A 14237-nucleotide genomic window follows, 5' to 3' on the forward strand; every position below is an offset into this window, starting at 1 on the left:
TGTGTGAATCATGCCTTCATGGTCGAATTGCTGCCAAGAAACCACTACTAAAGGACACCAATAAGAAGAAGAGACTTGCTTGCGCCAAGAAACACGAGCAATGGACATTAGACCAGTACAAATCTGTCCTTTGGTCTGATGAGTCCAAATTTGAGATTTTTGGTTTCAACTGCTGTGTCTTTGTGAGATGCAGAGTAGGTTAACGGATGATCTCTGCATGTGTGGTTCCCACCATGAAGCATGGAGGATGTGTGGGGGTGCTTTGCTGGTGACACTGTCTGTGATATATTTAGAATTCAAGGTATACTTAACCAGCATGGCTATCACAGCATTCTGCAGCGATATGCCATCCCATCGGGTTTGCGCTTAGTGGGATTAGATGTTTTTTTTTCAACAGGACAATGACCCAATTCACACCTCCAGGCTGTGTAAGGGCTATTTGACCTAGAAGGAGAGGGATGGAGTGCTGCATCAGAGTACCTGGCCTCCACAATCACCCGACCTCAAACAAATTGAGATGGTTTGGGATGAGTTGGACTGCAGAGTGAAGGAAAAGCAGCAAACAAGTGCTCAGCATATGTGGGAAATCCTTCAAGATTGTTGGGAAAGCATTCCATTTGACTACCTCATGAAGCTGGTTAAGAGTATGCCAAGAGTGTGCAAAGCTGTCATCAAGGCAAAAGGTGGCTACTTTGAAGAATTTGTTTAACACGTTTTTGGTTGCTACATGATTCCATATGTGTTATTTCATAGTTTTGATGTATTCACTATTATTCTACAATGTAAAAATAGGAAAAATAAGGAAAAATCCTTGAATGAATGAGTCCAAAGTTTTGACTGGTACTGTATGTATATTAATGTAACAATATATTATTAACATTTTTCTACAAGGGTAATAAGAGCATTACCACACAGGCATAGGAATGACTTAATGCAAAATTAGACCCAGATCAACCACATCCATCCTTGCACTTCCCGGTCAAATTCACGCACACAACAGAAAATGTTTTATGTCATTTTGCAACAGAAATTGGAAATTCACATTTCTTATTGGCCAAGTCCAGGTGGTCCCGCCCTGCTATCTTCCATTTTGTGCCAAATGAATATGATCCAGGTCAAGTCACCGTCTTATAGGAGGTGGGCGCAGTCACCCCCTGGCAGCAGATGCCAGGCAGATCTAATGTTCCTAATTCCAAGCACTACTGCCTCCTGGCTGAAAGGATCCAAGTCACACTGATAATTGTATCTGTAAATTCAAAATAATACTGTGTATTCAAATCGATCATGAAATCCTTTCTGGTTAAAAATATGATCTAACTAAATTTGCTGCTGGTTGGGTGTGTAACCTAGAGTTTATGGAAGTCAGATTCAAAAACTCTATTTTTCACATACTATGTGCCCATTACAATCTATGCAAAAATCGGAATGCATTATTTATCACCGGTAATTGAAAAACGTGAATAAAATAGTAAATATATCAATAATACCACACAAAAATTTCTGATAGTGATTTATTGATACAAATGGCACGTGCAGGCAGTCAATCATGTAACCTCTCACTCCCACTCTGAGCCATTCAGTGTTGTTGTTTATGTATGTAGCTAATGAGCTAAGCTGTAGCATTAGCAATGTCTTTCAAAAGGAGACAACTCACAACTGTGGAAATTCTGGAGATGTAAAAAAAAATCTGACAATGAGTCTGAAAGTCAGGAATCATATTCTGACAGTGACAGTGAGGAGCTGCCCCTGAGCCATTGAGAACTCTGAATCTAAGGACCCCTTGTCCACCGACAAAGTCCTAGTTCCATTTGAAGATACTGGTGGTGATGGAGGCAGACCGATAGTGGATGAAGTACAGGAGTTCTGTGGTAGCTGGAAGGCTGCCAGCCATTTCACCCCTCCTGGCCCTGCTGTTTGTGTTGATGAGTCCCTGTCTGGAGTCCAACAGCCCTTGCCATTTCCATCTGAGGCAGTGCTTCAAGTTGTTTCTGACAGAGGACCTGGTGGGAGACATAGCAGAGACCACTCGCTATGCCTTGGAGCTACAAGAGAAGAGAGAGCCAGGAGTGGGGGGGACAACCACAATTAGTGAAATGTATACATTCCTGGTGACAGTCCTTCTCATGGGGATAGTGAAGAAGAACTCCCTAAGAGAATACTGGAGCAGAGATCCTATGTTTGCAACTCCCTTCTTTGCCGCCCTCTTTTCCCAAGACTGCTTTCTAGTTCTGCTGCTATGACTGCATTTCATCAACAACGCTATTGCCATCCTAAATGACCCTTCACACAAAATAAGAAATGTCAACAGCTGACAGTAAAGTGCCATGACAAACGAGATGTCCATGTCCTCTCCACTGTCCATACAGCAACCATGTCGGCCACAGGGAAGATGGACCACCTAACGGGAGAGAGAAACAAACCAGACAGAGAAACATCAAACCAGTCTGCGTGCTTGACTATAACCTCAAAATGGGGCAGTGGATAAGGCGGACATGATAAACAGCTTTGTGGAATGCACTCAGAAAACGACCAAGTGGTATAAGATATTTTTACATTTGTCCATGGTAGCTTCAAAATACAACAAGCCAATACTTCTGACGCAATTAGCATTGTTTTACAGAGCTAATAGAAGAATGTAACTAGCTACATAAGCACGATTGAATATAACACCATAAAGGTTATGAAATGAGTAACGTTACCTCGTGTGTCCGCGGTTATAAGGAATATACACAAATATATTATGCTCCATACACACAGTGAGCTACAGTAGAAACGGTATAACACCACACACAGAAACTATTATAACGTAATAAGGCACTTACTTTGATAGAAACACAGCCTGGATTTGAACATTAAATGTACTGTTACGTAACAATCACATTCTGGAATGGAGAGAACGTTCTAACATCATGTGCATAAAAAAACTCACGCTGGGGCGACCATTAGAGATATTTGAATATATATATATATGAAAGGGTTAACCAATGTTTAGTTGGCTTCAAAGCCCTTTTGAGGTCATTGAACAATGTTTGAGAGATGAGCGATATTGTCGAACCAGAATCAATTAGTGCACAACAGGTTAAGCAGTCCTCCAGGGCTGTTTCCAGGTATGGTCGTTTGAGTTGCGTTTAGTGGACATATTCCCCACAAAGTGGAGTGGTTGTTCGCAACAACGTGATGTGTCATTTCTGTCAAGGTGAAAGCAGATCGACTTTTCAGGTTTTGAGTGGACGTGACATTTGCGAAGCTTTTGACCTTTTACTTCGCAACCTTTGTATAAGAGTCTACAGACAAAGCCTGTGGACTTGTTTCTTGATCGAGCGGGGTCTCAAGTGAGAGCAGGATAATTCCTGCAGACCAGGTGTTAATTCCACATCTAGTCCTTTTGACTTATCTCTTTCTCTTTTCTCAAATGTTTCTCGCTTTAGTTCTCTCAACACTCCAATAACTGATCATGTACCCTCTAACTGGAGTGAGTGCTCCTGGTCAAACTTCAAAACCGAGATGTCAGGGCTCTTAGTGTTGCGTGCTTTTGATGCCTCAAAAGCTGTGCTTGCAAGCTCTCTGAGATGTAAGATAAGCAAGTCAACGTGGCTGTAGGGCCCAAGTAGGTAATGAAGGTGGGATACATGATCGACAGAAACATTTGTTTGAATGGTAACAGCTCTTCCATTCCTGTTTCAGTCAGTAGGCCAATGTAAGCTGAACGAAGCCTATGATAGTAAGCTTGTGGGTGTTCATTCCGACCTTGTTTGACAGTGTTAGCCAGTGAGCTATCGTGTGTCATGACGTTGGCCTGTTGGTGAGGTTTATGACCCCCATAAATACCTTTCCCCCTTTCCTCTCTCTACTCTACAGAGTGACTTGGAAAGCCCTTTGTTAACATAGGGAGTCGGGTAACATCAAAAGGGTGGTGAACAGAACCATATTTCGGTAATCTAACCAGTTGAAAATATGCGTTGGTACTTAAAGAATATGATATCAGATCAGTTGTCATCTGAGACATTAATACTGATGATAGGATGAACTGTACCTTGGAAAGTCTACACATTGTAGTTATCAGATTCACATGGAATTGTTGTGCAATTTAAATGTTTAAATATGAAACTATTTGTGAACATATGAAATGTAATTTTAGCTTCTAAATGAGAGAATTGGTTTTCATAAGTGAACTAGGCTCAACTCAGTGGCCCCGCCCATGTGAACAGCCATTGGTTGTGAACTATGAAACACGATTTCTCTCCCTACTACATAAGCCCTTTCCGAAAATGTAACATTTGTGTTCCCGAGGACGTGAGGACGACGGTCCATACGTTTAAAGGGCTAATATCAAACTACAGAATTAAGCCAACTTCAGCGTGAGCTTAAAGTATAGCAACTTGGTATGAACTATGAACTCTTATTCACTAAAGAAGTGATACCTCCTAGCCGTTGAGTGAGCAGCAGCAGCTGTAAACGTGGGCTAGGAAAGGACGGACAAAGTATCTCTTTTACCAAACACACGACAGGACTACAACGCACCCGTTCTACCAGACATTGTTCAGAGGACAGGAAGATCTCTGTTGAGCAACACGGCCTTCCATCTACGACCAACCTATTGAAGCACAGCTCAGAGTAAATATTTCTTGCATTTTCCTTTTCCAAATGGGCGGTTATTTAGAATGCATAAGATTCTGTATTTACGATAGCATAGCTTTACAAGGTCCGATCAGAGACCAAATTCCTTTGTTCCTCAGTCTTCCCGCGCTTTCATTCAATAAACCACATTTTGTATTGCTGATTAAACTTGTTAACCAGGGTTCATGAAGATAACAAAGAATTCTACGACTTCAGATGAGACTGAATAAGTTGACGATTAAGAATTGACTGCTATTGATGTAAAAGATTACCAGGTCTTTAAGAGTTTATTCGGAAGATGGCAGCTCTATAAACATTATTTTGGGGTGCCCTGACTTTCTAGTTAATTACATTTACATGATTAGTTTAATCAGGTAATATTAATTACAGATAAATTATTTTATAGAATAGCATGTCATATCACTTAATCCGGCATAGCAAAGACACAACACGTGTTTGCAATTTGCAGAACCACTGAATTCTAATTTCAAAGCTGTGGAAAGTTTAGCGTTGTCGTTTTGCACGTGTTGCTGTTGTAGACAAATGAACCTCGTCACGTGTCTATTCGACGTTTGCTTCAACAGGTAAAGCCTGTCAGAACCTGTAGCGTTCGGGTAGCCATCCAAAGAGTCCTCTATGTCAGCTCGGAACGTCTCAGGATCGTTAGGCTGACCTGGAACGGGGTCAAAGGTGCGGAAGGTTTTGACGAGTTTGTCAAGTGTTCCGTGCCAAGGGGGCAGAGAGGGTTGGTTTCATCCTGTGGGGAAATTGTGGCCAAAAGGCCAAGAGGAGAAGCCAAGCTTTGTTGGCAAAGAGGCCCCATATTACTCTGTACTGAATGGCCAAGAGGAGAAGACTGAGGGACACATGAGGGAGGCAAAGTCTGAAACTTTCTATCGTCTTCACTCCTTTGAGTACCGAGCTCCGGTTGCTTGGTTGGGTAGTCACGCTGTAGCGCGTCACCATTCTGGAATTCCTCCAGATGGTACCTAAGAGTGGTATTCTGCTGCATAGCAGAGTCCACTTGAGCACTTAGAGTACTGATTTTAGACACGTGTCGCGCTTCCTATGCTCGGCCTCATACATATCTGTCATGGTTTGCAGGTAGAGGTCTTGAGTACGGAGCGAGAGATTCTGTGATGAGATTTCCTCTGCTTGCTTAGAAATCAATATTTCCATCGTCATCACCTGAGTTCTCTCATCATTCACTTGGTCAGCGACTTCAATGAATTCTGCTGATTTGTCATCCAACTTAGTCATTGTGTTCATTATTAACTGATTATCTTTGGTTTGCAGCATTTGGACTAGAACATTATTGCTTTGAGTAACGTTCATCAAAACTGCCCGCATGTTATCAAATTGCACGCTGCTGTTTGTAGATAACGCAACAGATTTATCTAGTTTAGCGTGGACTTCATCGTATTAGTTTTGTCTAAATCGAGTTGGTCCTATAGAGAACGATTTTGTTGAAGAGTTTGTGCTCGTTCATCTTCGTAAGTATTTGCAGTTACTTTTAATTGTTCAGTTTTCAAACGCAGTTCCTCGGCTAGCAGAATGTTTTCATTTCCTGCTTTTGTCAATAGTTGCTCAGTTCTCTCCACCTGTCCTTTCATATCAGCCATGTCTTGCACGTGCTTCTGCTGAACACTGCGGTATTGGACCGATGCCAATCTTTGATGGCAATACATCAGGGCTAAAGTGGAGAGAACATTTACAATGCTTGCACCCAATGGTTGATTTTGGATAGCGGTTTTCGCATTTTCCGATGTTTGTCGGCTAATGGCATAATTATGGTTTGTATCGCTGCTGAAGTCAGTGATCAATCCTTTAATGGCCAAGGGTTCACTAATTAGCGGGGGACTGGGAACCACACCCTCTGATAGCTTGCACATTAATTTAAAAAAAATTAAAGTATGGTTTTTGAGTCGGTGGAAGATGTAAAGATGATGTAAATCTATTTAAGACGTTATTGAACCATCAATTCTGGATCAGTAATGTGGGAGTTGGACGTGAATGAATTTGCAAAAGCAAATTTAATTTATTAATCAATGTTCATGATTAATCATACCTGTATAGGCTATTTGGGAATTCACTTTAATTAACCTGAAAGCAATGCTGTCACTAGGTTAACGTGGAAAGTTTAAATAGTCTCTTTGGTAGAAAGAAATCTGTTTGGACCTTATCAAAATGATCCACCTGAAAAGGTAAGTTTGACAATTTTGGCTTCTTAGTTAAATTGAACGAGACAATGATATCCAATCAGTAAAGATTGGCTGGATATCAGAAGAGTAACCACCAGGAGTCACTTATCCCTTACGGCTGAAACTGTCACATCCTGACCAGTATAAGGGGTTATTTGTTATTGTAGTTTGGTCAGGATGTGGCAGGGGTGTGTTTGTTTTGTGTTGTCGGGGTTTTTGGGTAGTGTTCTATGTTTTGTATTTCTATGTTCTATTTTCTCGTTTTTCTATTTCTATGTCTAGTTTATTGTTTTGACCTTCAATTGGTGGCAGCTGTTCCTCGTTGCCTCTAATTGAAGGTCCGATTTAGTAGGGGTGTTTTTCTATTGGTTTTGTGGGTAGTTGTTTCCTGTTTAGTGTTTGTTGCACCTGACAGAACTGTTTCTCGTCGATGTTTGTTGTTTTGTTAAGTGTTTACGTTTTCCTTCATTAAAGAAGATGAGTATTCACATTCCCGCTGCATTTTGGTCCACTTCTTACGACGGCCGTGACAGAAACCACATGGGATTCATGAGAAAGCGGGACTTCCGTCAATACAGGATTATTAAAATTGGGAATTGGACTCAATGCCTTGCAAAAGCTAATTTTATTGATTGATTAATGTTAATGATGAATCAAACCTGTATAGGCTATTTGGTAATTAAACTTTACTTACCCTGAAAGCGTAGCTGTATCAAGGTTACTGTGGAAAAGTTTAAATTGTCTCATTTGTAGAAACCAATCAATTTGGATATTAGGCAGGCTTGAGGTCAGGGCAGGAAGAATGGCCAGGCAGACGGGTTTGGTGTCAGGACAGGCAAGGGTCAAAACCAGGAGGACTAGGAATAACAGAGACTGGGAAAAATAGGAGTTAGGAGATAAACGCTGGTTGACTAGGCAAACAAGACGAACTGGCACAGAGAGACAGAAAACACAGAGATAAATACACCGGTGATGATGAGTGACACCTGGAGGGAGACAAGCGCAGGACAGGTGAAACAGATCAGGGCGTGACACAAAGACTCTAGCCACCCAAGTCATAGACGTTTCTCTCTTCTACCGCAAAACGGTACCGATGCACCAAGTCTGGAACCAACAGGTCCCGAAACAGCTTCTACCCCGAAGCCATAAGACTGCTAAATAGTTAGTCCAGGTAGCTATTTGGTTAACTATTTAACTATCTGCATTGACCCTTTTTGCACAAACTATTTTAACTAATCACATACTGTACGCTGATGCAACTGTTTTATCTATCCTGTTCCCTAGTCTTTTTATCCCTACCTATATGTAAATATCTATCTTTATTACCTCGTACACCTGCTCATCGACTCGGTACTAGTACCCCGTGTATATTGTCAAGTTATCGTTTCTCATTGTATTTATTTCTCGTGTTATTATTTTTCTATTATATATATTTTTTCTCTGTATTGTTGGGAAGGGCAGGTAAGCATTTCAATGTTAGTCTACACTTGTTGTTTACGAAGTATGCGACTAAATACAATTGTATTTGATTTGATTTGTGAATAAATCAAATAAAATGTTATTGGTCACATACATGTGATTTGCAGATGCTATTGTGGGTGAAGCAAAATGCTTGTGCTTCTAGCCCCGACAGTGCAGTAATATCTAACAAGTAATATCTAACAAATTAAACAACATATACCCTATACACACAAATCTAAGTAGGAATGAATTAAGACTATATACATATGGACGAGTGACGTCAGAGATGCAGGGACTAAGATACAGTAGAATAGTATAGAGTCATACAGATGATAAAAATAAGACATCTCGTGTGTGTGCGCCGTGAGACCATTCTCAAGAAGACATTTTAAGATTTAAGTGAGTCTGTCACGCCGTGACCTTAGAGATCCCTTTTATTCTCTATTTGGTTAGGTCAGGGTGTGACTAGGGTGGGAAATCTATGTTTCTATTTCTTTGTTGGCCTAGTATGGTTCCCAATCAGAGGCAGCTGTTTGTCATTGTCTCTGATTGGGGATCATACTTAGGCAGCCCTTTTTCCCACCTTAGATTGTGGGATCTTGTTTTTGGTACTGTGCTGTATGCCCTAATGAATGTGACGTTTTGTATTTATTTTGGTTTTGTTTTGGTGTTCATCTAATAAAGAAAGATGTACGATTACCACGCTGCACCTTGGTCTAATTCTTCCCTCAACGAACGTAATAGAGTCAAGTAAAGATTAACCTCTTGGCCTTGTCAATTTCACCAGTAGTCTACTTTGTTAACCTCTATGGGACCGGCGGGACGAATTCGTCCCACCTACGTAACAGCCAGTTGAATCCAGTGGCGCGATTTTTAAAACGTTTGAAATACTATTACTTCAATTTCTCAAACATATGACTATTTTACAGCTATTTAAAGACAAGACTCTCGTTAATCTAACCACACTGTCCGATTTCAAAAAGGCTTTACAACGAAAGCAAAACATTAGATTATGTCAGGAGAGTGCCCAGCCAGAAATAATCAGACACCCATTTTTCAAGCTAGCATATAATGTCACAAAAACCCAAACCATAGCTAAATGCAGCACTAACCTTTTATGATCTTCATCAGATGACACACCTAGGACATTATGTTATACAATACATGCATGTCTGTTCAATCAAGTTCATATTTATATCAAAAACCAGCTTTTACATTAGCATGTGACGTTCAGAAAAAGCATACCCCCCGCAAACTTCCGGGGAATTTACTAACAATTTGCTAAATTACTCACGATAAACATTCACAAAAAGCATAACAATTATTTTAAGAATTATAGATACATTACTCCTCTATGCACTCGATATGTCCGATTTTAAAATAGCTTTTCGGATGAAGCACATTTTGCAATATTCTAAGTACATAGCCCAGCCATCACGGGCTAGCTATTTAGACACCCGGCAAGTTTAGCCTTCACCAAAATCGCATTTCCTATAAGAAAAATGGTCTTACCTTTCCTGTTCTTCGTCAGAATGCACTCCCAGGACTTCTACTTCAATAACAAATGTAGGTTTGGTCCCAAATAATCCATCGTTATATCCAAACAGCGGCGTTTTGTTCGTGCGTTCTAGACACTATTAGAATGCTAAATCACGGTCGTGCGCATGGCGCAGAACGTGACAAAAAAATTCTAAATATTCCATTACCGTACTTCGAAGCATGTCAACCGCTGTTTAAAATCAATTTTTATGCAATTTATCTCGTAGAAAAGTGATAATATTCCGACCGGGAATCTGCAATTAGCTAAACAGGTAAATACTCCACGGGGGCGAATCGCGCACGCGCCTAATTCTATTGTCCACTGATGCAACACTTGGAAAAGGGGATTCTGTGTTTCAGCCTGAGGCTGCCTCGTCATCGTTCAGGTTTTTCCCGGGTTCTGAGAGCCTATTGGAGCCCTAGGAATTGTCACGTTACAGCTAAGATCCTGACTCTTCAATAAACAGAAGCAAGAACAACAACACCTTGTCAGACAGGGTACTTCCTGCATGAAACCTTCTCAGGTTTTTGCCTGCCATAGGAGTTCTGTTATACTCACAGACACCATTCAAACAGTTTTAGAAACTTTAGGGTGTTTTCTATCCAAACCTGAACAATAATATGCATATTCTAGCTTCTGAGTTGGCAGTTAAAAATGGGCACATATTTTTTCCAAAATTCTCAATGCTGCCCCCTAGCCCGTAGAGGTTAACAAGTTCAATGCATTCGCAAGCTCTACGAAGTTCTACAGTAATAGCCTACAGCTGAATATTTTGATGTGGATTGCAATTTCTCCTCTTAGTTTAAGAATTTTCGGGCCACATTGATTCCTTACAATTGAACATAATGGATGAACAATTGCTGCAAAGTTTATAACTACCTCTAATTTCCTTTTTAAACTCGCAGAATTCAGTGGAGGATTGAGGACCCTTACTTAGTTAAAACCCATTCAATTGCTGTAAATCTTAAACTAACCAAAATACATTAAAAAGAAACAATTTCATTTGTATGCCTTAATATTGCATTGGTCATAATCTGTTGTGAATGCTTTATGTCAATCCAATACTAAGAATGAATCCAGCATATTCTGTGACCCCCAGGGTGTAAAACACATTACAGACACATCAGGGGTTGTAACTATTGGCAGGTGGGTGAGGTAGATCCCCCTTTGCTTGTCTCTACACTGTGATTTACATATAGATACATATAAATGGGGCTGTTCAATATATCTTTACTGAATGCTGACTATAGCCTCTCCTTGGCTACTAAAAAAGGTGTTTCTGAACCTTCGGAACCTCAAGAAAATGTCTGACATTACATTAGTTAGAGTGAGATTACTAGTATAACGCCACACAATCCTGAAGGAATAAGGTTTCAAATGTTGACAGTAGAGGCTTCTTCTCTGCATTATGCAGGTGGTATTGGGGTTCTCCTTCCTGTTCTGATATTAATGGAACATTTTCTGAACATTTGAAATAGGAGAATGTGATTGAAGGTGATGTGCTGCTGTGCTCCCTACATGGTAGATGGCATCAGTGCCTGATTCATATATTTTGGTCAAGGTGTTTGAAAGACAGACTGGATGTCACCTGTGCTGCACGGAATACACCTTGTCAGTACTCATTTGAATTGAAATACATTTGTGGTATCTGGCAGAGTGATGGGTTTGCATAGTGTGACTTGAACTGTAGGGGGCATCATCCAATGTTTCTCAGATACAGGATACCTTTAGGGTGTTGACTTCCTTGAAATGGGCAAAAAAACAGAGGCCTTTAACCAATGTTATTTTAGCCTATATATACTGTATTAATAGACTGATTAACAATTTGATTATTAGCTCAGGTCAAAATTTCAGGTCAAGTCCACAGCCCAAGTGGAGAGTGATATACCTCAAAGCATGAGGTGATATTGTGTACTTGAAGCACACAAATCTTCCAGTACCAGTCATCCAGCCAGTTTACTGATTGATATCTCTCTAAAAGCATAGAGTAGCCTAGTTCTGTGTCTTGACTAATCAACTCCAATGATGTTGCTGTCCTTTAATGGGTCTTTTGAAATCCATGATCTACTGTTGAAGAGGCCTACAGATGCCTTTATCTTCTCATTGACTCCCTTTTCATATGCACTATTTTGTGGAAAAGTTTTTGTTATTACGAATCTTGAAAGAGTATAACTGAAATTGAAGATTGAAGTCAGTGAATAGCGTAGTATAGGCAACAAGCACACAGAGTGAGTGAGCCAGGGAGCAATAAAGAGGCACCTTTGTGCTTTAATGAGGCATTGATTTTTACATCACTAAATAATAAAATCATAAATTAACTGTCACCATAAAACACTGTAACTGGGATTTGCCCACTCAGGATATTCCTTGCACACCCTGAGACCCAGTAGGAGAAAGAGTGAAGAAAGAATGTTCCCACACACGCTAGGCGGGATCCATTGGAATAGACATTGTCCATTGATCACCCTATGCAACAGACCTATATGGGAATAGGGTGCCACATGCAGACCTTGTGTTACAGTAATAGGCTAGGACTACCGCTAGTACATTTTTTAAATATGTTTTTACTCAGGCAGTCTAATTTTAAAGTGGCAAGCATGAATCCCTTCTTTTGTAAAAAAGCCTGTGACAAGTCAATTCTTTATATATTTTGTGCACATATATTATTTTCCTTTTGTCAGCACAAATTTCTGAAATGACTGTGAGTAAAATGTAACTTTCCACATATAACTGTTGAAAAGGAAGTTATCAAAGAATGTGAAGCTTTAATTGGGCACAGGAAACATCTTCAGTGACCAAGTTAACATGCACAGCAACATCTCGTTATTATTCGGGATACTCAAGTATTATGTTTTTGAGTTGATGCATGTAAACGTCATATCCCGTTTACAATTGTCTGAATAATTTATTGTTGTTTTTCGAGGTCTGCGCAGGCTCAGTTTTGCATAATATAACCTTTAATGTTCAGTTGGGAAGAGTAGCCTAGTAGTTGGAATAGTAACAAGTCTGGACACTGACTATAGGCTTCACATGTACTCTATTATAATACAATATTAACTCCTGCAGAATTTTTTGCAGTAAATTATACACCAAATGTTAATTTTGTTGCGGGAACAGGAGCGGAGAAATATGATTTCTTTTTTTAATCTTGAGAAAATGAGAATGCGCGCTTGTTGTCTAGCCTAAACATGTAAATGTTTTCAGCGACATAAAAGCTGACAGTATTTTACTTTCATCCACAAAAAAATATGGATCCAAGACGAACTGAAATACTATCAGAAACATGTGATGCCGCGTTCAGTTCGGAAACTAGTAAGCGAGTCAGATTTTTTTTGCGTTTCCAACATGATGTGAACAGTGGCGGTTCTAAACCATTTCAACTGGGAGGCCAAGCTGGGGCCAGTTGTACTGTTAGAGGGGCCAGTTACATTAGACATTATTGTTGTCATATTGTTTTCTTCACTGCATTGCAGGCATTAGCAGGCAAAAGACCATGTTCATAATCATTAGTGTTCCGCGTTGCCACTGTCTAATAACGGATGTAAAAAAAGAACAATAGCAAAAATTAGCTATGTAAAAAATATTTCATTCTCCACATTTAGGGGGGGCCACAAGGGGGTCCAAAATTGTTGTCACAGGGGCACTGCCCCCCACCCCAGAACCGCCCCTGGATGCGAATGCGGCATGAGTGTCAGCAGTGCCATAGGAATAACTCACACGGCCCCAGCCCAGCAGAATATAACATTCACGTCATGTCGGAAAATCTGAAATGTCTAACTTGCTTAGGCTACTCGTTGTAGAAAGCTGATACCCCAGTTTCCCATTTGTGAAGTATCAGAATCAACCAATAGGAAGCAATACGCAAATAATGCGTTCATTTTAACTCGGAGGTCCGAGTTCCCGACATGACATTAACACGGCATGCCTCCAACGCATAGATAGATAGAGGTTCAAACGTTGTGGTGGAACGACAGGTGTAGGGACCCTGGGGACTCAGAATCGAGTGCCACTCTCCTCTAGATTATCTCAACTCCGTTTGCCAGCAATTACTGATTGAAGCCAAACAATCAAACCGGGATTGCTGTCTACTGCCTTTCAGTACTCCCTCACTGCATTATCAATGCGAGGATACTGTCTGTGTATACAGTCAGCGAGTAAACGGACAGGAGGCGAGCATGTAAAATAGTCACTGCCAAAATGGACAAAGGGAACTACATCATTGCTTCGCTTCTTTTTCAACTGATGGACTTACTATGCGGACAATTATTTCCAGGTAAATTTATTATTGTTTCTAGGAATTGCTCAGAAGACTCGAGGCTACTTTCATCTCAGTAGAATGTGCTTTGGAGATGTCAATACACGGTGACGAAGGGACCGTGGGCAGGTGCATGCCATAGGAGTTCATGCTGAGTCTCCAA

The 14237-nt window shown here is 40.5% G+C and overlaps 1 protein-coding gene across 13 annotated transcripts in view; it reads left to right on the top strand.

Annotated features, from left to right (window-relative positions):
- The first annotated feature begins 13710 nt into the window (after window positions 1-13710).
- ptprt (protein tyrosine phosphatase receptor type T) overlaps window positions 13711-14237 on the top strand; it is a 515339-nt gene continuing 514812 nt past the window's right edge. For 8 of the 13 annotated variants that reach the window (XM_029776440.1, XM_029776442.1, XM_029776445.1 and 5 more), the window contains exon 1: window positions 13711-14092. In XM_029776440.1, coding sequence (XP_029632300.1) covers window positions 14017-14092 — 76 coding nt within the window. In that variant the 5' untranslated portion in view covers window positions 13711-14016. The remainder of the gene's footprint in view (window positions 14093-14237) is intronic. The other 5 variants (XM_029776441.1, XM_029776444.1, XM_029776448.1 and 2 more) reach the window with 2 other exon arrangements.

Source organism: Salmo trutta, chromosome 14 (assembly GCF_901001165.1).
Source record: "Salmo trutta chromosome 14, fSalTru1.1, whole genome shotgun sequence".
Classification (NCBI taxonomy): domain Eukaryota; kingdom Metazoa; phylum Chordata; class Actinopteri; order Salmoniformes; family Salmonidae; genus Salmo; species Salmo trutta.